Below are 27,880 nucleotides of genomic sequence, written 5' to 3'. Positions count from 1 at the left end.
AAAGGCTGAAAATATGTGCAAAACGTATGCTTTCCTCTTAAACAGCTGCCTAATGTATGTACCAGTCTGCAACTGAACAGCAGCTACGTACCTCATGTCATGGAAGCCTTTCTCTACCAAAAACCCATCAATACTCTTACACTCACCCAGACATCTGCTTCAACAGCACCCTAAACTTGCCATCCTCCTCTGCTATCTCTCATCCGTACTCACTTGACGGCATGCAAACCCATCCACATTTATAATGAAAATCATGCTCCCACCCACAAAACCACCCTGCTTGAAAACCAACTGCATGCCCCAGACTCCTCCTTACACGGCACTGGGATGTTTCTTTGTGTCAAGGGACCCTGGATGGGTTGTTTTAGGTCCTTATTGACAGCAATAAAAGCAGTAAGAGACGAAACAACTCCAGACTGAAGACTGGTCTCCAGGATTTTCTTCTTCACTTCTTCAGAGGCACTCTCATCTCGTTGATCTATGTCCCTTAGTATATTCTTTGCTGCCAGTCGGTGAATTGTGAGTCTGGAGTGAAACATACATAATTACTTTATTGGCCAAAGAGGCAAAACATCACACAGAAGTGAAAGCCACAGCATTCACTAATACGTGGGTATGATTTGGATGACTGAGGGATCACCTGCTATCGTTCTTTGTTTGAAGAGGGAACTGTAGCGTGTTCTTGAAGATCTCATCCTTAAATGTGTAATTAAGGGACACCTCAGCATCTGTCACATCATCACTCTACACAGAAAGAAAAGAGAATTGAGCTACACATGGAGAAAGGGGTGGAAAACAATTGGTGAAGTGGGATGAAAAGATCAAAGAGGATGTGGGCAGGAGATATTTGGTAGAGCGGATTCACCTGGTTTAGTAACAAGGAAGTAAGCGAGAGGGACAGCAGAACGACAGGAGAAATGGATACATTTTATTATTTTTTTTAAATAAGTTTTAAACGCTCTTACCAGGTCACTAAATGACAACACAGCAGAACCTAATTGGCAAAATAAGTCCTAAAGTTATCTTAGGAAACGTTATCAAACAATCCAGAAAACTGAAACGAGCCTTGTATAATGGATCCAGTTATTTCTTCAGAAGGTCAATGTTAGAAATGGGATTTCTGGTTGGCTAGGGCATGCGCCTAAGCCAGGCAGAAACCAGCACTCTAGTCAGGGCAAGGGAGTTACACGCTGAAGATAACCCCTGCTCACCCCCTTGGTAGCTTGGCACGAGCAGTCAGGCTTATCCACTAGGCAATGTGTAAAGCGTTTGCGCAACACACTCACACAGCAGCAACACACTAGGCACACCACAAAAGATAGCCTTTGTATTATCCAAAACACATTAGATCATAATTAGGGCTCCCGGTTTTATGGTATTTATTTTTTTACCATTTCCGTCTGTATTTATCCATATTTATTTTTTGGGCTTTTTTTCTGTATTTATCCGCATTTATTTTTGCCACAAGCAAGAAACCGATGCTACAGCTCGTATTTTTCCACATTTATTTCTTTCCCAAAAAACACATGTGCAACTGCTTGTACACGGACACAAGAGATGAGGGTTTGTCAACTGTGTATTCACAATGGATGAACTGACCATCCAAATATTCAATCATTTATACACTTCAGACATGGCTTCAAACAGTGAATATAATTCGCCATTTGATTAAATGAAAGAGGGAAGTTTGGGGGGTTTGAGGGTAAAAGCGCTGCTGCATTTGTTTTGTCTGTGTTACTGAAGCTTGCACTGCAACCATCTGGCTATGGCTACCCTTTGCCTTTCGAAAACCTTGTACAGTGGTGCCCATGCATTCCCTTCTTCTGTGGGCAAATTGTCTGACATTTAAAAAGACAAAAGTACTGCCGGTGGCAACCAGCGTTCAATGTTGTTTACTATTTACTGATGTAATTTCGAGCTTTTAAGCCCCATTTTGGTGGGACGATATCCCACACGAAGTGTCGGATCACAGGTGTGTTACACAACCAATATACCACCAAACAAGGCCTTTGGACTTTTAACGAACAGAACAAAAGCTCTAAAAATATCAACCAGCACCTCCCCTCGGAAACATCCGATCATTAGTTCACTCTGGTGAATTAAAGGTCATGGAATTGTCTTTTCTTAATCCTGCTATCTGGTATTTCCATGGCAAAGCGACCCTGTGCATTTCCCAAACTCTGGACGCCCAGTGTCTGAGGAAGCATTAATAGCCATGCGCGTTAATAATCAGGTAGTAATGGTGAACAAAACAGGCAGGATGTGGACTGAGCGTTATTTTAAGGGCCAGATGAACACAACTATTAGTTGCATCATCTTGACTATTTGAAAGCACAGCTCACAGAATACAATGCACAATCCCTGAGCTGCAGTTATCCTAATCCGTCACATCAATGAACGTTAATTGCTGTTCTAAACAAAAAAACGATACGAACTCCCCTGGTGCTGCTGGTACATACGGCGTGGGGGGCCAGAGTCTGAGGCTGCAGCAGCACAGACAGTGTCAGGAGCGGCATTCAAGGGTTAGTGTCCTGGGTCGCTGTGAGGCCGCCATTAATCTGTCCCCTGAGGCCACAGAAATACACTTACCTTGTGAAATGGCGATGGGCGAGCGGCGGAGCCCTGGAGACGACGAATTCAAAAGAAGGGAGGCTTGGGGGTGGGCGGGGGGGGCTGAGGAGACGACCGCAGGGAGTCCCTCACCCCCACGGGCAGTTTGGGAGGGGCGGGGATGGGCTTCATGCCACCATTTTGATTTGGGCTATTTTTATTTATAGCCCAAACATAGCCCAAACAAATTCTTTGGGCTCCTGCTCCCAGCCACCATTTTAGGTTTGGTGACCTGGTGGCTGGGAGCTTTAGCGTAGTGTGGTTTTTGCAATTTTTGTGTGGTTCTGTACTTAGTTAGTCAGGTGGTAGGCAGTGTCTTGGGCATTTGTATTCTTATTTGAGCACCCTATCGTGTGTCATGGAAGATTATCGGGTGCTGGAGGCCGTCCGTCTGCTGAGCGAGGCTGGCAGGATGGACCTCGTCGTGGGCCCAGGGGCAGCGCGCCCTGCGCGGCAAGCTTCTGCAGGCGTTGCAGCGGCCGCCTGCACCTCGCCCAAACGACGGTGCATCTCCCCGGTGAGTGAACGGGGCCGCCCACGTGGTAGGAAGGTGGCCCCGGCTTCTGTTGGGCGGACCGGGAGCGGGGAGGGTGCCGGACCAGCTAGCGGTGTGGCGCGGTTGGAGGGGGAATCTGTGGCGAAGCGTGTGGAGCCAGCTGAGAAGCTGCAGGAGGCATCACGGGCTTCAGAGCCGGTTGAACGGGCCGGCTCTGCGCCCGCTGGGATGGGAAAGCGAGGCGGGGCGGCAAGAGGCGCGCTGCCTCCCTGTCAGCCGTGCGGGTGTCTTATGATGCGGGAGACGGCGGTTCGCCTTTGGGCCAGAGTGTTGTGCGATCGTCAGTAAGGGAGGGGCGAAGCAGCTGGGAGGTGGGCGGGGAGGCGAGGGGTTTCCCCGCAGGCTTTACGAGCGGTGAGGAGGCGGGCGGTAGGGCAAGCCCGAATCTACTCGCTCCTTTCTCGGAGGAGGGAAAGGGAGTGGGGCCCCCCCTCCACGAACGGGGCAATGTGAGGGTACTTTTTTTGTGGGGGAGTTGGAGTCAGGCACTGTGGGGAATGCAGGTAGTCCTCTCCTTTTTTCACCTCCATGCTCGGTGAGGGGGGGTCTTGGTCCGTGAGGGGGGGAGTTCTAGGGGGGATGGTGAATGGGCTCAGGTGGGAGGGGGGAGAATCTCCAAAGGGTGTTTTCCAGTCAGGGAGCAGTGGCTGACAGGGCAGGCCCCCCCATTTTGTCTGGAGTGCGACTGGCACCTCCAACCTGGGGACGTGGGACCTGGCATGGGGGGATGGGGCCGGGGGCAATTTTTTGGGTCTCGATTCTGAGGTGCCGTGCGATCTGGAGCTGGCAGAGGGAGCCCGGCTTGGGAGGGTCTGGATATTTTTCCTTCTTGGTTGGATGGGGTGCGGGCCGTGGTAGCGGGGAACAGCTGGACCTTCAGCCCCCTTTTAAGGGAGGGTTGGAGGTGTGTAGGCCGGTGGGGTTACAGTCAGGGGATGGTGACATGGGGGGTCCCCGGGTGGAGCTAGGAAGCAGAGGAGCAAAAGTGGGAGGGTGCAGGGGTTTGGGCCCCGCTTCCACTGTGGTGCAGCCCATGCTGGAGTGGAGTGGGGAGGAGGAAGGGGGGGATTCTCCACCCTTGGTATGGGGGGGAAGGTCAGAGCAGTCCGTTCTAGGTAAGAGGGGGTCGACCGGGGCATTTGCTGGCAGAGGGCAGGCGCAGCGTGCAGAAGTGAGGGACCCAGCACATCATTCCAAACTTTTTCTTTACAGGGCAAGGAGCGTCGCAGCGCTGCGGAATCGGTAGGGCGGGGAGCAGCCCAATTACACCGAGGTAAAGGGTGGGTGGAGCCTTGCACGGCGCATTCCGTACCGGCGAGGGATCCCGTCGCAGCCAGCGCACGAATGTCCAGTGCGGCCTCACTGGCCCCAACGTCAAGCAGAGCAAGGTGGTCTGCCATGCCAGCGAAGTTGGAATTTCAGACAGGTCAACGCATGGGGGAGTATCGGCGTGTACAGTCGGCTCCCCCGCAAGGAGTGCATACCGGGGCCGTTAGGGCCAGTGTAGGGCATGCTGGGTCCGGTAAGGCCCGTGGTGTGTATTTTGCTACTGATGCGCTCCAGGTGGAGGAGCCTATTGTGTTGGATTATGATGAGGATAGCCCAGAGGAAGGGGAATTGCTGGATGCGGAGTAGGGGGGCCCTCTCATGTGTCTTCTAGTATTTTGCAGGAGGCGGCGCCGCACAGAAGGGCATCGGTGTCGGATTCTAGGAGTGCGCACGGCCCGCGGGGAGGGCTCCTCGAACGGTGGATCACACAGAGACCGTAGCACAGCGGTCGGTGTCCGTCCGGGCACCATCCTTAGAGCCAGGTGAGACTAGTAGTACACAGGCCAAACCGAAAAGGGTGTCTGTAGGGACGGGGGGGAGGGGGGTGGGGGAGTGATTGAAGGGAGACTACACAGAGGAAAATATGTTAAGGATACGCGGGTAGGAACGGGAGACGGGGGAATAACGCAGGGCACCAAAGTAGAGAGCGGGACAAATACAGACGGGGGTAAGGAGCCTTTGGAGAGTAAGGAGTTGAAAATCAAGAAATTGCCATATATGGGAGTGACAAAGCCTTTAGGTGCTCATCTAATGCTGGCAACAAAAGAGCGTATTTGGATGGAGAATACGTTGAAATGCTGAAGCTTCTACACAGAGAAGTAAGGTCTAAGGAGGGCTCTAAGGAGGAGGAATATGAGTTGGCCAAGCGGCCTAAAGTGCCGTTAACTATAGAGAATTGGACGGCTGCGTTTTTGATTTACGCCAGCGTTTACTGCGAAAAGTTTCTCGAACGCTGCGTGGCCATCTTTAGGTACATGGATGTAATTGGAAAGGCACAGATCACAGGAGGTGGTTACGCAAAGGCTCAATATGACAAGGAGTTCCGGGCCCGTATGTCTTGGGACCCCGAGGCAAAGTAGGGAGAGTTGGACACTGATTTATGACAGCATACGATGGGAGCAGCGATAGGGGGTAAGACCATTTTCTCAGCTAGCGGTTTGCCTTTGGTATACCGGCCCTTTCAGGGGCGACCCACCCGGGGAGGGGTGGGAGGTGCGGCCACGACACAAACTGGGATTGGAGCGTGCTGCGACTTTAATAAAGGCCTATGCACAAGGGAGTACTGCAAGTTTCGGCATGAGTGCTCAAAGTGTGGAAAGTGCCATCCTCTTGTTAACTGTTGGGGCGCCAAACCACAGGGAGGCCAGTAAGGGCAGCAGTCAGGTGCCAGCACCTCCGGCCCCTCTTAGCAATACCAGAGCAATAGGGGGGGTAAGGGACCTCAGGGTACTGGGCCCAAAGGATCCTACGCCAGTTAGGTTAGCCAAGCTGGTGGAGGGCCTGCAGGGGTATGGGGATCCGGGGGCAAAACAGGTGCTTATGGAGGGGTTTCAGTGGGGGTTGCATTTGGGCTACCAGGGGCCACGGCAGAGACGGTGGGCGGATAACCTGAAATCAGGTGCAGAACACAGATTGGTAGTGCAGGATAAATTGCACAAAGAGGTGCGTGAATGGAGAATGGCGGGCCCCTTTGATGATTGGCCAACGGAAAACCTAATTCTCTCGCCGATCGGGGTTGTGCCCAAAAAAGAGGACGGTCAATACCGATTAATTCAACATCTATCATGGCCAGAGGGGTCTTCCGTTAATGATTATATTGATGAGGAGGCGGCCTCAGTTTCAACTGCAGAGATGGCAAAATGCGACATAAAGTCGGCATTTCGGTTGCTTTCAGTCTGTCCAGATGATTGGGATCTTCTGGGTATCCATTTTGAAGGTAAATGGTACGTGGACAAAGCATTACCGATGGGTAGCTCTATGTCGTGTGCTGTATTTGAATGTTTCAGCACTTTCTTGAAGTGGTATTTTACACAGCACACAGGTCACACATTGGTGACGTACTACTTGGACGACTTCTTTGTCGGTTCCCCGGGCTCCACTGAGTGCCATGCAGCTCTGGACTCTTTCCATGACCTCATGGAGGAACTGGGGGTGCCGCAGGCACCTGAGAAGCAAATGGGACCCTGTACGGCTCTGTCTTTTCTGGGGATTGAAATTGATTCGGTGGCAATGCAGGCTCGCTTGCCAGATGATAAAAAAGTGAAAATGTTGGAGTTGCTGGAGAGAATGTTGTTGAAGCAGAAAGTGACAGTAAAGGACATTCAGGTGTTACTAGGTCATCTTAACTTTGCCTGCAGGGTGGTCAGGGCGGGGGATGATTTTTTGTAGGTGGTTGGGGCGGGCACTGGCAGGACATCATTTGCCTTACCACCATGTCCGCCTGTCGGCAGGGGTGAAGGAGGATTTGCGTATGTGGTCTGTTTTTCTACATGCTTTCAATGGAGTGCTTTGGCCATGGAGGAAGATGCCCAGTGGGACGTACACATTTTTTCTGATGCAGCAGGCAGGGACGGTTTTGGCCTATACTGGCAGGGCAGGTGGTGTGCTGAGAAATGGCCCCCACAATGGAGGGATGGGGGAGGAGCATAGCCTTTATGGAGCTCTTCCCGTTACTGGTAGCACTGACACTGTGGGGTGAGGAGTTGGCAAATAAGAGAGTCTTGTTTCGAGTGGATAACATGGCAGTGGTGGAGATCATCAACAGGCAGTCCGCAAGGGATGAGCAGATTCTGAAGTTGCTGCGGGTTTTTGTGCTAGGTTGCCTCAGACATGACATTGCTTTCAGGGCATTGCACATACCTGGTGTGGACAATGACATAGCCGATGCTTTGTCTCGTTCACAGAGGGGGAGATTCTGTGCGCTGGCCAAGGAGGGGAACAGGACACCGACCCCAATGCCGGAGCATCTTTGGTATGTAGGCAACGTAGGGTGCTACCACTGGTGGTAGGTTCTTTGTCATTAGCTACATGGGCAGCGTATCAGTTGGCTTGGAGGGATTTCTTAGCATCTGGAGCCTGTAGGCGGGAGGAGGTCTGGCGGCGGTCCGAGGATGTGATTCAGTTTATTCTAGACCTCATTGAGAGAGGCCTTTCTTGGGTGACCATCGCCGGGAAATTGGCGGGAATTGCTTTCATGGGGAAACTCCTTTGGGGTTACACCCCTTCCGCAGGGGAAGTGGGGAGGAGGATGCTGGAGGGTTGGGCTAGGGAGCAGGGAGGGGAGCGTATGTCCCGCAGCCTCCTTTCTTGGCAGACGCTGGCCCGGTTACTGGAAGCGTTATCTGCAGTCTGCAGGGACGGTTTTGAGGCATATTTGTTCTCAACTCTAATGGTGTGGATGTTTTTTAGGGCGTTTAGAGTCTCCGAGCTCCTAGGCAACAAGGTGAAAAGGGGCGTTCGTTGGCAAGATGTGTTTGTCGAGGAGAGGGGGATACATATTTGGCTGGCCAGTTCTAAAACGGATCAAAGAAGTCTAGATGAAGTGGTCTGGTTGGAAGCATCTGTCCCAGTGTCTACATGCCCGCTACATTGGGCCCGCCATTGGGGGACGTTGTCAGGAGGTTCTGGGGACGACTTAGTTTTTCAGCATTACAAAGGGACGGACCAGGGTGACGGATTACCAGTTGCGTAAGGTGTTGCGGGAGGCTTTGCAAAGTATTGCGATGGATGAGGCGCATTACGGGACGCATTCTTTCTGGATAGGGGCAGCAACAGAGGCACACAACAGGGGTTGGTCTCGGAGGGGGGAATAATGCGGCTGGGGCACTGGTCGTCAGACTGTTTTCAACGCTATGTGAGAAGGAATGCGGAGGAGGCGCATGCGCCATCCTCTTTTTTGTGAGTCTCATTCTATTTTTTCTCATTACAGGTTTGGTGGCTGGGCCCCAAGCGAAGGAATTGACTATTTGGATAGTGGGGCATTCGTTCATCAAATGGGCACAGGTCCAGGCGTGCCGATCTTATTTTGGGGCGATGTTGGGTTTCAATGAGCGTCTGTTTAAAATTGTCTGGAAGGGTAAGGGAGGGATGCTTTGGAAGGAGTTGATACCCTGTCTGAATAAATGGATGTTGAGGGGCCAGTGCCCGGATGTTTTGTTGATTCACCTTGGCGAGAACGGTCTTTGCAGAGTGAAGGGTGTGGTCCTGTTGAGGGCAATGAAGAGGGACTTGTCACTTTTAAGGGAACAATGGTCTGGGTGCCACGTTTTGTGGACTGAGTTGGTTCCGCGCAGAGTTTGGAGGGGTGCTTTGAAACCAAGGGCCATTGACAGGGCGCGGAGGAAGGTGAACACTGAAATTTCCAGATTTTGTCATAGTTTAGGTTTTGGAAGGGTGACACAAAAGGAGATACGTTTTGAGGCAGTGGAATTTTTTAGACATGATGGAGTGCATTTATCTAGGCTTGGTATGGACCTTTATTTACTGGAGATCAGGGAGGTGCTGTTGAGATGTTTGAACGCCCTGATGCATTCCGTTTAAGTTTGTGAACAGCTGGCCTACTTGGGGGACGAAAGTGGGGGGGGGGGGGGTAGTTTTTTCTCCCCCCCCTCTTTCTTTCTGGGTGGCGGGGGTTATTGGAAGTTTGCCAGGGTTGGCAGAGGTTTGTTGATCATTTTTGAAGTTGGGTTATCGACAGGGAAAGGGTAGGCATGTTAATTTTTAGTTCGGTTGCACAGGTTGGGTGATTGACAGTTGTAAAGAGGCAGGCAGGGGAGGTTGTTTAACGGATGGGTTGAAATTATAGGGTTATACGTTGATGCATTGCTTTGTATTGTTTGTAATGTACGGGTGGGGGTGGGTTCAAGGACATTTTAAGGGCGGGGCGGGGTCCGGGGTTAGGTAAATGGTTGATTAATGAGGTTTAGTTTTGTAAGGCTGTTGCCGAGGTATTATATTGTTATGTGCAACTGTTTCAATAAAGCGGACTTTTACACACAGATACTGGTTTGTGGTCTGCTCCCCCCACCCCTCCCTCCCAAGGGGGGCTTGAGGGGGGGGGGGGGGGGGCTTCATGCCGCCAATTTGATTTGGGCTATTTTTATTTATAGCCCAAACATAAATTCTTTGGGCTCCTGCTCCCGGCCACCATTTTAGGTTTGGTGACCTGGTGGCTGGGAGCTTTAGCGTAGTGTAGTTTCTGCCCTCCCTCCCTCGTTTTCTTTCTTCGTGTTTGTTCTTCCCCCTCTTTGGTAATTATTCTTTGGCGGCTTTTGTTGGGACAGGTGAGCAGGGTTTTGGATATGTACTGTCGCTTGGAACAGGTGCTGTGCGGGGGTTATTGGAAGTTTGCCAGGGTTGGCAGAGGTTTGTTGATCATTTTTGAAGTTGGGTTATCGACAGGGAAAGGGTAGGCAGGTTAATTTTTAGTTCGGTTGCACAGGTTGGGTGATTGACAGTTGTAAAGAGGCAGGCAGGGGAGGTTGTTTAATGGATGGGTTGAATTTATAGGGTAATACATTGATGCATTGCTTTGTATTGTTAGTAATGTTGTAATGTACAAGTGGGGGCGGATTCAAGGAAATTTTAGGGGCAGGGGCGGGGTCCAGGGTTAGGTAAATGGTTGATTAGTGAGGTTTAGTTTTGTAGGCTGTTGCCGAGGTATTATATTGTTATGTGCACCTGTTTCAATAAAGCGGCCTTTTACAGATTCTGGTTTGTGGTCTGCTCCCCCCCACCCCTCCCTCCCAAGGGCTGGGGCAGCAAGAAAAAGAACAGGGGTGTGGCAACTCTGGGCAGAAGCACGGCAGCGCTGCAAAATTTACTAGTATTTTGCAGTTTCTAAATATAAATACAGACAACGGAAAAATAGTTTTCCGTCTGTATTTATATGTAAAAATCAGTTTAAACGGAAAACCGGGAGCCCTAATCATAATCAAACAATATACACTGTGCCAACTGGCCCTAGGCAATATTTACAGGGGACTATATACACAGGACAGGGCCAATCGGCCACTGTCAGAACCTTTAGACAGTACTAGTAGCAAATGTAAAACATAACCAGTAAGTACTGGCAGAAGACTGTACTCAGCATTAGCATGGGCGACAAATGCATTATGTCTGCATCACCTTAGGCATAAAACATATTAGGAATAAACCACATTAGGCAATAAATCCCCAGCATACACACATTATCCTAAACACCAGAAGCATGAACACCCTGGGCATAAATCACCTTAGCCTAAAACACAGAATGACATTTGGCCTAAACACTGAAATGACCTCAGGCCAACTGGCTTTTCACTGGGGCTCCAATACCCTATGTCCAGAAAGACAGGGCATAGCTGCCAATGCGCAAATGCACTGGGTGGCGTGGGGTGCAACTCACCCCTTCCTGGCACTAAAAATAATATGCCCCCATCGTTGCAACTGCCCGCTCTCTCTCGCGGTGCAGATGTGGCAAAAAATGAGCACTGGCACCAATGGTGCCTCTGGAGTCCCACCCCGGGACTCCTATCATCAACGTGCCCAAACGTTGCAGCTGCCCGCAACTACGGCGCAGCTGTGAAGATCAGTAAGGCACTGGTACTACACGTGCCTCGGGAGCACCAACACTGCTCCAGGCACCGACAATGTGCCTCGACCAACCCGCCTACAGCTCACGTCTCAGCCCCCACTCTCCGGGGCTCTTTAGAGCTGTTCTCAGCCTTCTCCGGTCTCTCGGCACGGCTTCACTCTTCCGTACCGGTCACCTAGGTAGCTTCCGGTCATGCCTCTCCTCTCGTGGGTGCAGCCACACCCCTCACCAGGCTTCCTATCGGCTTCAGCAGGGTTTATGCACCGATAGTGTGCCTCCGCAGCCCCTACTCATGGGCCTCTCCTCACTTCTTTGCGCCCGAAACGCCCTGGAATGCGGGGTAGACTCCCGCCCACCAATAGTCGACGTCTTGCCGTAGGCTCCCGTCCTCCTTTCGACACCACTCTTCCGGCTGCAACTCTGCCCACAACCAGGCACTGGCGTCTGACTTCCTGGTCGCGGCTGTGAATAACACGTGCCCACTCTTGGGCTCACAACGGCGGCTCCTTCCACTAAGGCATCAATGCGGTGTGGGCTCCCGCTTCTAGGGTATCAATGCGGTGTAGGCTCTCGCTTTAAAGGAGCACAAAAATGCGGGGTGGGCTCCCGCTTTAAAGAAGCACAAACGCGGGGTCGGCTCCCGCTATTAATGAAGCATCCATGTGGGGTGGGCTCCCGCTCGAGCGTCACCATTGTGGGGTGAGCTCCCACTTCTGATGCATCAAGGTGGAGGAATCCCCACGCCAGGGTTCACTCGGAATGCAGCTCGGCAGAGCACCAGGATTCCTTCTTGGAATAAAAGCTATAGCGCTCACAGGGCGCTATGCCCCCAAAATGTTCAGGGCACAGGCTGGGCCCAGGCAGGCCACCTCACAGGGCCCTCCAGCAGGGAGGCAGTCCCTCGTGGCAGTTCCTCCTGGGGCCCAGCAGCAGCACGTCCCTCCTAAGCACAGGGAAACCACAACCTTCATGGGGTCACAGCCCCAATATTTATACACCATTTGCTTTTTCTGCCCTGGCACAGGGCTTGGGGGAACCAGCCTGAGCTGGTTCTGGGGGTTTTGTAGCACTTTGTTGACAAGTCTCCTCTTCCCCTTTGTCAGGTGGGGGCTCGGTGATCAGACACACCACAGGGGGGCAGAGCCAGCATTCACCCAGACAGGCACAGACCTATTCAGAGTCAGGGGACTAATCCTCCCACTACTCCAAATGCAGATCTCCCATTCAGCCTAGCGCTGACTCACCCTTCCCTCCCTGGAGCCACACACACACGTCACCAGCCCCTGTCACTCCAAAGCCAGACATGCAATCCACATCAGGCAGGCAGACACATAGCACACAGAAATGCCAACTTCTAGAAGTGGAATTTCTAAATTAGCGATAATAAATCTGCGTACACCATTGCGTAGCATTTATCAGTATTCCAAACATACCAAACTTGACCATGCTGCTCCTCTCATATCAGGAATTACCACTGAAACACTTATTAGGGAATCACCAATGCATTCCTATGAGAGGGCAGGCTCACAGCAGTGAGAACCCAAAATGGCTGTTTGTCACTACCAGGACATGTCACACACTTAAGGTGCATGTCCTACCTTTTACCTACAATTCACCCTGCCCATAGGGCTAGCTAGGGCCTACCTTAGGGGTGCCTGACATGTAGTAAAAGGGGGGTCACAGACAGGGCACACACTTTAGGTGCCACGTTACAGCGGCAGTAACACTGCACGCATAGGCCCTGCAATGGCAGAGGCCTGAGACAGGTTTGAAAGGCTACTTTGGTGGGTGGCGCCATCAGCGCTGCTTCCCACCAGTAGCATTTAATTTACCAGCCCCGGGTATATGAGAGACCACTTAAAAAGGGACTGACAGGTAAATTAAATAAGCCAAACAGGTGTAGACCAATCTTACCATGGTTACCACAGAGAGTACACGCACTTTACACTGGACAGCAGTGCTAAAGTCCTAGAACCACCAACAGCATGTCAGACAAGCATTTGCAATGTAATAGGTCTCGCATTTGTGAGAGTTTAAGTTAGGCATTGTAAATGGCAATGCCTTTGATCTGTTTTGAAAATTACCACATAAATAAAAGGCATTGTCATTTTAAATTCCAATAGCTCAAACTCTCGTTAATGCGAGACTGATTGCATTGCAAAGAAGCAGCCGACATTGTCCCGAGCTGTTTGGAAAGTGAAAGAGCGCATTGCACGCTGAATGTTGCAGGACAGCATGCCGTGCCTGCAGTAGGACAAACTCATTAAAGAAAATAGTGCTAACAGACTAAATAAAGCATCCTGTGCAACAACAAGTAAAATGGCCATTCCTCATGGGAGGTTACAAATGAAGACAAGGTAGTAATAAGGGGGGGACTAACAAGCCTACTAACAAATCAGAAGCCAGCATTTACAAAGCACAATGACAAAAATCAATGAAAGATATGGGCAGGGAGTGGGCGGAGCTTCAAATCCATACTCTAATACAGCATGCCTCGCAGAGCAGCGCATGCACTGCTCAGGCTCGACCTAAAAAATGACGCCTGCGTCATTCTGTAGGTTTGCATGTGTAATGATGAACGTGCATGATGCAATCACGCATGCACTGATCTTCAAATTGACACAGTAGCTGCGGTCGCATTATCAGACCTATTTTACACCTCAAGGCTAATATCAATCATCACAATATCTTTCAGGCTTATTCCATTTCATACTGCACTCCACAGGACTGCCAACCTCAGTGAGGCATTCCAGCATGAGACAGCACTACAACCCAGTGCCCCACACTTTCACCTCAAACTGCCACACTACCAGCCCACCATCATCATCATACTATCATCCCAACACTACAGCACATGGCCTCCTCTCTCCACCCCTCTCAACCGCACACCACCATCCCATCACTACACTGCTAGCTGCCACTACTAGAGAAACACCTCACAGTAGGACTCTACCACGCAGCACCCTCACACTGCCACATACCACTGCTATACTGCCCTTCCCATTCTCACCTGAAATGATCTCACCATCATCACACTTAGCACATAAATTGCCATCTGCATCCACTCTATTCCACACCTGTGCACTACCACCCCATACACTGAACTACCACCGCAATGTGATGTCTGTACTACACACATCAATCAATAACATACCAGCTAAAATACCACCAGGAACCACCCCCGCACACAACACCACACAATCAACCCACCAACGCCACCACACCTCACAATGTCATGAGTTCATCCACCACACCGAGCAGTGTGGTCTCACTACTAAGAGAACAAAGGTCCCACTCACACCACTGTGCTACCACCTCCCACCACTACATTACACTATTACCACAAAGGCACTATCATCTAACAGCAGCACATGATCATCCCTCACGGTGCTATCCCCTTTACCCCTGAATGACAAAGTCATAGCAGCAAATGACCCCTACCGCTGCTCTACCACCTCTATCAGTATTCTGTGTCCCCCACGCTGTACTACAACACCACACCACAGGCAGATTGTGGTTGAGGTATGGCAGAAAAACAAATCACAGTATCTCTATATTACAATACCACAACAACACACAGTCCAAAACATAACACCAATATCACAATCCCCCCAATACAACCACAATAACATCACAAAACATCAAATATAAGAACAGAAAATAACAAAATACAATGAAATAAGGACAGAGCAACACGTCACAGTAGTAACACAATAACAACAATAGCAATGTTTAGCAAGGCAGTGGGAATGAGTATGCATGTGTTTGCTGCAGACTCAGTCAGTCAAAATCTTTATTCGGTTTAAATGCAAACCATAAAAGCATACTACGAAACATAATATATAAAAACAGTTGAAGGTACGTAATTCATTTTGCGCAATCATAGCTCCTAAAAACCTATAAAAACATTCAATAGGAAAAATAAAAACGATTCCATTTTAAACACAATAAAAAGAGGATATACATAATGTAATTTTAAATTCATTTCCTCAAAATTCTAATAGCTGCTGATAAAAAATTAGCAATGTTAAAAGTTTCCCAAACGTCAGTTAGCATTTGGAGGTAGAGAAGGGCAGGTCTCACCTGCACAAAGCCTTTGTTTTTTAAGATAGGGAGTATAAAACGTTTCCTGATATCAATGAGGTGTTCACCGAAAAAAAGGAAATGTATGATATCTTGTTGTGAGAAATTATCACAAGTACAAGGGCCAAGATCCTCTACCCTTTTCCATCCTTTCTGTTCTCCGAAGAGTAGATGCAAATGGTTAAGTCTAAATCTAGTCAATAAAAAACGATGGTTATTATTTGTGACGTATCCTAAATATGGTTCCATGGATGGTGTTGTTTTACATAGCTGGTGAGCCCTTAGTGTTACCTTTAACAACTCACTCTCTTCCCTATCCATGGTGGCTATACGCAAATACATTTCCTTGCACCATTTTATATCAGCCCTTCACTAGAACTTCTGGTGAGTGATATAATTCTGGGCGGCCCAACTTTATTGCCAGTCTCTGGATGTATTTAAGCCAGGGTATACACAACCCATGGTCAAGTGACATACAATCTTTCATGATGATACGGTTAAGCAGTAAGTCAGGATTTAACCAAATGCCTATCCATTTCAGTAATGGTGCCACAGCAATAGAATCTTCCACAAAGCCAATTCCAAGCTCCTGATAGGTATTGTAATTGGCAGTTGTTTTCGGGACAGATAGGAGGTTCTTTAAAAACCTATCTTCAACAATCTGTATGTTCTTTACATTCTTTATGCCCCATAACTCGGCCCCATACATGGCTAGAGAGATACATTTGGCTCTGTATATTTGGATAAGGGCCTTCATTGGCCTAGCTCCTAGCTTTCTGGCAAAACCCAATACGGGCAGAGTTGCTCTGGTTAATACAATTTTTTTCGCTGTAATTTGGGTTACCCAGGATCCTTGGTCGTCAAAAAGTACGCCCAGGTATGGGAATGACGACACCCTAGTTAGTATATGCCCCTCACAGTTAAAGGTTTTAGCCTTTAAAGATTTTTGTCCAATGGCCATTACATGCGATTTTGAAAAATGTACGCTTAGATCCAATGCCTTCATAAAACCCGAAAAAGAGTAACAATAATTGGAGACCCACTGCCGTTCTTGCAAGTAGGGCGGCGTCATCCGCATATAAAAGTGCGGGAATCAGGCATTTCCCTGCACGCGGAATATCTTTACATGAAGCAATTAGGGCATTGTCTAGGTTATTAATGTATAGTGTGAAAAGCAGGGGTGCCAAAATGCACCCCTGTCTGACTCCATTAGATATAGGTATATCTTCCGTACAATTGCCCTGTTGATCATACCTAACCGTTGCAGATAAATCCCTATGCAGGTCGGCTAAGAAATAGACGATGTTTTTGTCTACTCCATAGGTTAGGAGCAAGGACCACAATTTTGACCTGTTTACACGGTCAAAGGCCGAGGACAGGTCCATAAAAGCTACCAATAATGCTCCATTCTTAGCCACCGTATATTTACCTATTAGTAGTTGCAAGTTCAGGCATTGATCTATAGTACCCATCCCTTTTCTGAAGCCGTACTGGGCCATAGAGAGTGTTCCAGATTCCTCAAGCCAGCCAATCAGTTGGCCAAGGACCACCCTACCCAATACTTTCACAGAAGAATCTATTAGGGATATCGGGCAGTAGCAACTCGGGTCACCTCTGTTGCCCTTTTTATATATGGGTATAATAACCGATCGTGCCCAAGTAGAGGGCAGACCCATCTGACAGGCATTAACAAAAACATTGAATAAGATCTTAGACCAGGTTTTTACGTCTGATTTAAAAAGGTCTGCCGGGACTCCATCAGGTCCCGGAGCCTTATTACTTGTCATTTGCATAATGGCATGTGTAACTTCTAGTTCTGTGAAGGTCAAAGAATATTTCTCCATATTTAAAATTGGGCCTTCCAACATCCCATTTCCATCATACACCTGTTTAAAATGACTGTGCCATTTTTTTTCCTGGATACCACAGTCAAGCTCACTGTTACTTTTATCCTGGAAAAAAGGCTTTTTAACCACAGTCCAGAATTTAGCACTATTCTTAATTACATCTATTGATAAAAGCTCATTCCAGGCTTCCTCCCTAATTTCAATTTTTCGCTTACTTTGTGCCTTTTTGTATACATTCCTGAGGACAGCAATTTCCGCTTTGTCAGGCGGCACGGCTTTCAGCGCTACCATCAACTTCCGTTGGGCTATTGAGCAATTATGATCAAACCATTTTTCCCCGTTTCTGGGTTGCCCCTTCCATACTTTTTTAAGGTCACTATCGACCTGGGTGCAGATTCTGCCGTAGGCTACTAAGACCTCATCCCCTATGATGCCATCTTTCAAGCAAGTGGACATATCATCCCCAACCTTTCCCATCAGATTTTCCTTGAAGTCCTTCGGTACCACACGGCACCATTTCAGGCGACGCATTTGATCGGTGGGCCATATATCAAGGATTCCAGCAGTCAGGATGGGAATTACTTTTTTCCTTAAATCATCTGACAAAGTCACCTGCACAGGGTTGTGATCACCATAAGTGGTCCAGCTAACATTATACTGACTCACCCTACTTGCTAAGTTTACACTCACAAAGATATAATCAATAGTGGACCCCAGACCTCTTCCTTTATAGGTTGGGATATCTCCTGTATATTTGGTGGGGTAGATCAAATCGTTGCTTACGATCAGATCTTCTAAATACATTCCCTGCGGGGTGTGTTCAAAATGAATATTTTCTTGGTTTGGTGGGCCTAAACTGTCCCAAACAAAACAATTACCTATACAACAATGAACATTAAAATCACCAAGCAAAATAACCGAATAATGATTCGTACTATTAACATTATACATTTCCAAAAAATCATGTAGACTGACTAAATGTTCGTTAGGCTAACTCTTAACAAAAGAATTATAAAAGTTTACAATAAGCCAATTCCCAATTGAGTTAGTTTTAATTTCCACTGCAAGGCAATATGGCGAACCTGTCTCCACTTTAGTATAGATCCCTTCAAGTTTTAATGAAATAAGGGTTAAAAGTCCGCCCTTTGCCCTCCCCATGGAGGAGACCACTGCAGCCGACCAGAAAGTCGCATACCCATCCAACAAAAAGGTGTTCTCCGTGTCCCAGGTCTCTTGTAACCCAATGATTTCACAGTCTGTTAAACAGTTCCTCCACTGTGGATCATTTGCTTTACTACTCAGCCCAGCGATATTCCAACTGAGGACCCTCGTACCTAGACGTAGGGCCGACACTCCCACCAAAGCATCAGTGGTGCCGCCATGGGCATCCCCCTCTGTATTCGTAACATTTAGGGTACCACCCTCCCTAGGGCACACTGAGTTTTCATTTGACCCGTGTTCCTCCTCCATAGTCAATGTGGGAGCTTCTATAGCAGGTGTAAGATGGTCCCGGCCATAGTCAAGTCAATCGTTTGAGTCTAGGTCACTCAGGGGTTTATAACGATTGAATGTGGCAACCCCATGGGCAATACACCCTTCAGAACCAATTTCTCTGTCCCTGCGCAAGTCATTAATGGGCTGCTTTGTAAGATGTCTATAGAAATATCCCAGTGAGCGAAGTGTGATACCCTGATCAGTATGTGGCAGCGAGGACGCTCTTAACAGGGCATTATTAACTAGAAATGGGCTACTAAAATTTATGATGACACAGTCCCCCTTAATATTCTTATGTGATCGCCCTATCCATGAGACTCTCCTGGTGGTTAATATCTGACGTGATAACTCAACGGGGAACCCACACTCTTTATTTAGCCACGAGACAGTTTTATTCTTTAGAGATTCGTGGGATTCTGGCTTGTTTAGCAAACCACCCTCTATTAGAGGTGGAACATTAGTCAATACTGCCACAAATGGGGCACATTCAGGAAGTAAGTCTGGTTGTGCACTAACCGTGCGACTGGACCTTACTTCGGCCGACCCCCTCTTACTCCCTGGGCATGTTTCTAAAGATGGAGTTTTATTCACAGTTGTCAGGGGCACAGCATCTGCTGGTTCTACTAAACTAGGTCCTTCCTTAAGGGGCTTATATGGCTCGTTTTTTTCCCTCGGGCCCCTTACGGCAGTGCTAACAATTGCAGTTATGTCACTACGGGGTCCCAGAAGGTTTCGTAATCTTTCAATTTCCGCAGATAACATGTCAATTTTGACTACTAAGGGTACAACTATCTTGGTGATTTTGGCCTCCAAAATGCCAATCAGACAATCTATTTGTTCTGGATCTATTTTGATTGTAGCATTGTTAGGCAGAACCTCATTTAAACTATCCCCATTAGTGGGTGGGGGGCCTGTTTTTTTGTTAAAATTTCGGCCACCCCCCGTTTAGTTTGTGTATACTTGCGAGGTCTCAACACTCTGAGTTGCCGGGGCTAAGGAACCCTCTAGTAGAGCCTCATTGATATCTTTAGGGTCGGCCATGTTATCCTGAATCTGCGCTGTTTCAGAGGGTAGGAGAGCTAGATCTGCCGAGTTTACCAGATCGTGTTGTTCAATACTGCAGCTAACACCCTGAGTAGGAGGAGATAATGTAATGGGCGGACTGGTCAGTAAAGAAGAAGTAGAACCCTGGCCCAGTGATTTACGTCTTTCACTATTAATTTTAGTAACAACTTTCACCAGATAATTATCTAGTGTTGCAGCAGAGGAAGGTGTTTTGCCTGTTGTGGGTTTTGACATTTTCAAAGGTACCACGAGATGTTTAATATATAATATTAAAATTACAAACTATAAAAACGCCTACTCAAACAGATGATAACAAAACGAATCAAAAAGGGGATAATTCAGCTCCTTGACCTATAAATCGTCACTCAAACTCTATGAGACGATGAACTCGCCAAGTCCAAAGAAACAGGAAACAGGAGCGAATATCTGACGCCTAGAAACGTGGCCCGGCCCGGCCTCCTTGTGCCTCTGAGGGCCTCAGAGGGCCCGCCCTTTGCCCGGGCTTGGCCCGGCGCCGCCCACGCGCGTCCCGCGACGTGGAGGGAGCCGTTTGAATTTAGCGCCTCCAGGCGCGGAAGTGCCGATGGGTGGGGTGGTGACGATGAGGGAATCCTGGGAGGCGTAGTCCTGCGCTCCCTGCATCAAGCGCTGCGAGCGCCAACAGCAGCGGCCGAGGAAGAGGAAACGTCCGCCCCAACACGCCAGCCAGACACCGCCAAACTCCTCAAGACTGCCCAGGTAAAGACTGCTCCGCACCGACCCCCTCTGCAAAGGTCTCCTGCTCCACCGAGGGAGCCGTTTGAATTTAGCGCCTCCAGGCGCGGAAGTGCAGATGGGTGGGGGCGGTGACGATGAGGGAATCCTGGGAGGCGTAGTCCTGCGCTCCCTGCATCAAGCGCTGCGAGCGCCAACAGCAGCGGCCGAGGAAGAGGAAACGTCCGCCCCAACACGCCGGCCAGACACTGCCAAACTCCTCAAGACTGCCCAGGTAAAGACTGCTCCGCACCGACCCCCTCTGCAAATGTCTCCCGCTCCACCGAGGGAGCCGTTTGAATTTAGCGCCTGGAGGCGTGGAAGTGCAGATGGGTGGGGGCGGTGACGATGAGGGAATCCTGGGAGGCGTAGTCCTGCGCTCCCTGCATCAAGCGCTGCGAGCGCCAACAGCAGCGGCCGAGGAAGAGGAAACGTCCGCCCCAACACGCCGGCCAGACACCGCCAAACTCCTCAAGACTGCCCAGGTAAAGAATGCTCCGCACCGACCCCCTCTGCAAAGGTCTCCCGCTCCACCGAGGGAGCCGTTTGAATTTAGCGCCTCCAGGCGCGGAAGTGCCGGTGGGTGGGGGCGGTGACGATGAGGGAATCCTGGGAGGCGTAGTCCTGCGCTCCCTGCATCAAGCGCTGCGAGCGCCAACAGCAGCGGCCGTGGAAGAGGAAACGTCTGCCCCAACACGCCGGCCAGACACCGCCAAACTCCTCAAGACTGCCCAGGTAAAGACTGCTCCGCACCGACCCCCTCTGCAAAGGTCTGCAGACTCAATGTTGTGGTGGTTTGCGCTTGGTGTTTGCTTATAGTGTTCTATGGATCATTGTTTGCATGCATGTGGAGGTATATATAATATGGGTGTCTGGTGCATTAGGGTGACTCCCCCATAAATGACTGCAGGCCCTAGCATCATGATGGCAGTTTTTGGCACAGTGGTGGAATTTTTTGGCATCATTTGGCATCCATTACAGGTCTGTGCTCACCTTGAGCACGGTGCTTGTTTGGGCACACTGGCAGCCATTCTTGGCATACTGTAGACTCTGGTGGCGTGAGACTGGCCACTTTTGCACAACGCGCCAACTGGCATAACAGCGGAGGTAATTCTGTATAGATTGTGGGCAGTTTGACACAACGGTACCCTGCCACGTTGAAAGAGTCCCACTGGCCTTGCATTAGTGATTCGTACTGTTTTATTGGCATTGGCATTTCTTCTAAAGCCTCGGCCGATAAGGTTGGTGTAACCTATCAGCATCCATGCATGTAGGCACTCACCCATCCAAGTGAGCATCCTTCGAGGCACTCATTTACTCAACCATTCATCTATGGACTCACTTATTCAACTATCTGCATACTCACTCACCCATTAAACGATCCATGTAGTCACTCACTCGCCCAAGTGAGCATTCTTCGAGGCACTCACTCATCCGTTCATCTATTGACTCACTTATTCAACCATCTGCAAACTTACGCACCCATTTAACGATCCATCCATGCGCTCGCTCGGTCATGCATAAATACATCCAGTCACCCATCCAAGTTTGGACACATTCTCCCATTCATCCACTCGCACGCTTGCCAATCAGTGACAAAGCGAGTTCACTCAGTAGATAGTAACGCCTATTAGGTGTGCCTGTCGTAGATCTTCGAGTCCCTCTGTTGAAGCAGGTTTACGCTTTAGTGGATGAACTGTAAATGAGGTCAAAACAGAATTTTTGGGTGTATTTTATCCACTTAACGTATACCCTAGGACGGTCACAATTCCTCCCTCGGTCTTGGGGGTGAGTCACGGCTGACCACAGCATCTCCCTGTATTTCCCTGTGACCTTGGCCGGATCACCATTAGCACTCCGATGACAAATATCCAGTATTGTTCTGGAGAATGCGACCACATCATTGGGCCTTCGTGGTGGCACTGTTCCTGGTCTCCTAGTTTGATCCTGGGCTGACCAAACACCAACTTGGTTTGATCATCCCCCTCCTTCCCCAGCGAGGCTGCGCGCCCCCTACATAGCGCTGTGCTGCGGGCTTCGATCTGACACTTAGACATTCACTCCGACTTCCTGGTCTTGGTGGGATCCGTGAATAATCAAAGCCTTCCTAATCCCAGTTTAACTATGACCATTGGTCGGACACTTGTAGCCTCCCCGACTCCAATCTTTCTTGACCCCGCGCCTACTCTGTATTCCTGTGGTGATCCTGGGCTAATCACAGCATCGCTGTTGTTTTACGGTGTGATCGTGGACTAATCAGTCTTTTTGCTGCAGCTGTGTGAAGGAGTTCATCACTTGTATCGCGGTGTGATCAGGGGCAGTATTATAAAACATTGCTAATAAAACATCGCACCACTGTTTATTTGTCCCAAAAAAGCACACAACGAACGCCGAGTGTTGTCTCATAAGCGCGAGCACAAGAGCAAAATTAAAACATCGCACCACTGTTTATTTGTCCCAAAAATGCACACAACGAACGCCGAGAGTGTTTTCTCATAAGCGCGAGCACGTGAGCAAAATATCCAGTCAGGGTGGGCGGGGCCTAAGGGAGACAGGGCGGAGACCAACCCCGCTTCCAAAGAAGCCCGACACAAAACCAACGACAATAGATCTCGCCAAGGCATGCAGCGCATGCGCTGCAACGCAGGCGAGACCTAAAAAAAGACTAGGAGGAAGGCAAAAAGTTCAGGGATGACCCTGCAAAAAGTCCCAAATCCAACAGTCAATATTCACAAACCCATTGAAAAGAGTAAAAAACAAAGCATCACTTCCTATTCTTTTCTGGACCTTGGACAAAACCCAGACCGATTAAAAATGGAAACAGGTTTCAGTGTCCTGATTGCAGAAACTCCTGACCAATTTCCAAAGGCAAAACTTAAACATTTTCATTTGATCTCATTACAAAAAGGTCTTGGTTGGTTCCTAGCAAAAACTAGGTATTCAACAAGGGTGTAGATGGCTTACTGTAATGAGAATGAATGCTCCCTGAATGACAACTTTAACAGCCGTTTCACCAGAGTCTTAATTGTTTGGAAAATACCTGTCATTTAAGACCTCATGGAAGAATTTGAAAAAAACACCATTCCACCAAGAGCACCCCACTGTGCTTACTCGGGATCTAAAACACTGCCTGAAAAGTCTTTCAAATTCCCCTTATAAGTCACTGCACTCCTGTACCCTACCAGCCAATACATGAAAAGTTGCTTTTTTGATACATTCACTTCCTTGTGCAGGGTTAGTGACATCCAGGCCCTGTCAGTGAAAGAACCTTTCATCACGTACAAAAGAGTAAGTCTTTACAAAAAACTAAACCCCTCTGGTTTGCGCCCCCCCCCCCCAACCTGGGGCATCTCATTTCTATAAGGGGATGCTCAAGGGCTAAACCGGCCTTACCTTCCTGCCGTGAGGGGAACGGCTTGCTATCACCAGCATACGCCGTGAGGGAAACAGCCAGCACGCATATAATCGCGCCGTGAGGGGAAACGGCAGAACACCATCTTCCAGCAGCCCCAGCGACGCTGCACTCGCGCCCAGGGGCACGATAAAAGGCTCGGCCACTTCCCGCAGCACCAGTCCGCGGCCGATCAAGTCTGGGCTGGGCCCCCTCTCTTGGCCTTGCCCCTTCCCATTTCTACCTTCAAGAAGCTTGGACGGTGCATCACGTCTTGGCTGTACTATCCGAGCCAAGGAAAATCAGGAAGGGGGCAGCCACGACCACAGCGAGACGAACCCTGGGACCAAAAATGTAAGTGACTCCTGTCTTTGTTTATTTAGCCACACCTGTTATTAACTCGGACTGTTTGACTCCCCTTGCCTAGTACTTTGGTACACTAGCGTGATGGGGCACCTATCTGCTTAATCAAGTGATAACTACAGTGCTCGTCTCATCTCACATACCTAATATTGCCGGTATGGGGAAGCAGACAACACTTGCCATATGTCACGCACCCCCGCGGCTTATACCACCCTCCTTACTGCAGACATCCATCGATTGAATGCTCCAAAGGGCTACTGGCGTTGTGGCTAACAAAACTGAAATCACCGAACGCAGACTATCACTGACCCCGGACCTCCCACAGTTTACCACTAGTACGGACTTTACGAATACACAATCTGTCCTTGACCAAACCTCTGATCCGACCCTGACCTCAGAGTTGGACACAGGTTCGACCCCGAAAGTGGCCACCAGAAGGAAGGGAGCCACTAAGGGTTCTGCCAAGCCTATCAACTCAAGGCAGCCCATCAAGACGACTAGGGCTGGGGTTAAGCGGAAAAAACCCAATGATGGTTCACCAGTGTGCACAGGCGATATGGCAATCTCGATCGTGCCGGAAGGGGAACCCCAGCCCACAGATGTGCAACCACCAGCACGGGTAGCTACCATGCTGGAATCCTTGAGAGGCCAAATCCGGGAATATCATGAGAGAAGAACTTGCAAAGTTATCCCCCCGACTGGATCAAATTTTAACCACTTGTACTTTTACTGCAGGACAAGCGCATAACCCCTCTATAATGCCAAGAGAGCCCAGTAAAGCGACTAAAGACTCCACCGAACCCGGAATTACAGAGATTAGAGAGAAGTCTACCACTCCTAGTGGGGTCCCAACTGCTACTCTAGAAGCCCAAAGTGAACAGTGCAAGAAGGGTCGTCTGGTAAGGGGCAGTGTACATGACAATGAGGGCACCTCTGAAGCATCTTCTGACAGAGGGGGGGATGAAGCGACTGAGAAGCAGGGACGGGATGGACCTCCCAACAGTACATTTGCCACCAGCCTCAACACCTTATGTCATTGTTCTTACTGAGTTCCACCTCTCAAAGTAGGTCAGATGGAAACCCACCTTGAGCTAAAGAATAAATGCCTACACCTGTTTGCTTAACAGAGTCAATTCAACCTTGGTAATGCAGGTGAAATACTATTGACACGCAGAGTGGGTTGGGTGGGTAATAGACCCAAAGATGTCAGGGGGGACTGTGTTATAGTGAATTTCAGAAACCCCTCTATTGTGCAAAATTATTGTTTTATAGTAACTGTTCTTCATTAACTGGTTCTGCTATTTGTTTTTTCCCACTCACCCATTTTTATGCTCTAGAACCCACTATTAACAGCAGGGATAATTTTACATTTAGACACAACACATGGCGCCAGATTCGGCCACTGACCGGGCAAGGTGCTCCGCATCCCAGGTCCTTTTTTCACGCTGACAGGGTTGACCCTAGAGCCGGTCCAAACACTTGGCACCAGACTAGGCCATTGACAGGTCAGGATCCTTTCCTAATGCAATCCCACGTTTTCAACTTACCTCTGGCGAATAGATTTGGGGCTCTGGAAGAGGTAGGCCAGGCGGCCATTTCAGCCTCCTTGCACAAGGGAGCACCAAGTGGTAAGGACCATGGACCTTAAGAAGTCATTTAGCCACCGTGAAACTGACCTTCCCAAGACCTCTTAGTCCCGCCCAACAATAGCATCGTAAGGATGGACAGGCACTCAAAAAAAAAAAGGGGGTGGCATTGCCTGTATCTACCGCTCCAACCTCCTTGTTGCGGAATTGCCGGTGGACCCCACAGACTCTTGTGAATACCTCGCACTCGCCATCTCCAACAACACCTCACAGCTGTGCAAACTGCACAACTTTTACCAACCCCCTGGCAAGAAGGACACCTTTACAGACCTCCTCGAGGAAATCATCACAGCCAAGGTGTCCCCAAACTCTAACAACATTTTTCTTGGTGACTTTAACTTGCATTGGAACGATCCCAAAGACCCTCAGGTCAATGCCATCAGAGACCTCTTGGCCGATCAAGCCCTTACCCAAGACTGCTCCCTCCCTACTCACTTGAAAGGTGCCACCTTCGACTGGATCATTGCTAAGGAATCAGCAGTCAAACTCATCTCCATTGATCCTTGTGATTGATCTGATCACCAAGCCATCACTTTCCTCCTGCCCAGCACCCACAAATCATGGGCACCCCAACCCGTGATTCCCAAACGATGGGTTAGGGACACCAAGAACCTCGACCACGAGAAACTGGCAGCTCGTTGCGAGTCTGACCACCCCCCCCCCCCCCTCCACAGTGCACATCGGTCACAAACCTAGCGGACCACTACTCCTCCACCATATCCGACATTCTTGATGACCTGGCACCGCTAAAACTAAAAAGAACCCAGATCAAAGACAGAAATCCCTGGTTCAGTGGATCCCTCAACAAGGAGAGGAAATCCCTTCAACAGTCTGAACGAATCTGGAAAAAACACCCATCTGCAGCACATCTAAAACTCCTTTGACAGGCCAGAAATGCCTACAATAAGAAAATCCTCAACACTAAAAAAGAATTCTTCAGAACTGAACTGGAGAATGCTAAAAATCGGCCTTGCAAACTGTTCGACTTGTTCAAACACCAATCCAACAAACTAGTGAAAACTGCCAAAGAAACACCTAAACCCTTAATCTCAAGCAAGGAATTCTCTTCCTTCTTCTGTGACAAAATCTCTGCCCTAGGAAATGAACTCAAATCCGCAACCCACCTCCAAAATCAAAATCAGCCAGCTTCACCTCTTCTCTCTGTGTTGTCCTCCCAAACCTCACCCAAAAACCTAGCGCACTGGTCCAAATTTAAAATCTATGACGTTCACTATCTCGAGAATTCTTGCCTCTTTAAAACCGAACAATCACTTTAATGATCCTCTCCCCTCTAACTGCCTAGCTGCCACCTCCAAGGCCATCATCCCTTCCTGGACCTCAATAATCAACGCCTCCCTCCTACAGGGCTCAATTCCTGATTCGCTCAAGGCGGGCCAAGTTGTCCCCATCCTAAAAAAAACCCACGCTGGACCCTGCCTCCGCCGAGAACTATAGACCCATATCCAACATCCCACTCCTTGCCAAAGTTCTGGAAAAATGTGTGCAACAGCAGCTAAGCCTACACATCAACAACTTTCACCTGCTAGATGACTTTCAATCAGGTTTCAGACCTGGAAACAGCACGGAAACCACCCTCCTCCACATTGTTGATGACGCTCTCCAAGCCTTAGACCTAGGCAAGACCTGTCCCCTAATCCTTCTAGACCTTTCCTCCGCCTTTGATACGGTTAACCACGAAATTCTCCTTGAAAGCCTCAAACTCAGGATGGGGTTGGATGGCACCATCCTTGAATGGTTTAGATCCTTCCTCCAAAACCGCTCACAGAGAGTCCTCATCAACGGTGATCCATCCGCCCCCTCTCCGGTTTTTGTTGGAGTCCCCCAAGGATCAACCCTCTCCCCTACCCTTTTCAACCTTTACCATGAACCTCTCACCGAGGTGCTTCGTGCTGCCAACATCTCCTACCTTATGTACGCCGACGATACACAGATCTACATAAAAATCTCTTCCCCTGAGGACATTTTTTCCCTAAACGAGGTACTGAAGCGGACAGTCCACTGGCTCACCGCCAACCAGCTTCAACTCAATGCAAACAAAACGGAATTCCTTCTGATCTCCCCATCCAAACCAAATCCAGACATCCAGGAATGGATCAAGACCATCACTGTACTAACCTGCCCTCCTACCATTGTTGACTCAGCGGAATC

The 27,880-nt window shown here is 49.2% G+C and overlaps 1 protein-coding gene across 2 annotated transcripts in view; it reads right to left on the bottom strand.

Annotated features, from left to right (window-relative positions):
- LOC146805265 (von Willebrand factor A domain-containing protein 5A-like) overlaps positions 1 to 27,880 on the bottom strand; it is a 671,080-nt gene that overhangs the window by 159,626 nt on the left and 483,574 nt on the right. For both annotated transcript variants that reach the window (XM_085622439.1, XM_085622440.1), the window contains exons 13-14: positions 641 to 744; positions 317 to 525 (exon numbers count right to left, since the gene is read on the bottom strand). In XM_085622439.1, coding sequence (XP_085478565.1) covers positions 317 to 525; positions 641 to 744 — 313 coding nt within the window. The remainder of the gene's footprint in view (positions 1 to 316; positions 526 to 640; positions 745 to 27,880) is intronic.

This window comes from Triturus cristatus, chromosome 8 (genome assembly GCF_964204655.1).
Source record: "Triturus cristatus chromosome 8, aTriCri1.1, whole genome shotgun sequence".
NCBI classification, from domain to species: domain Eukaryota; kingdom Metazoa; phylum Chordata; class Amphibia; order Caudata; family Salamandridae; genus Triturus; species Triturus cristatus.
The sequence above is the reverse complement of the archived record's forward strand: the minus strand, read 5'-3'. Positions and strand labels throughout refer to the sequence as shown.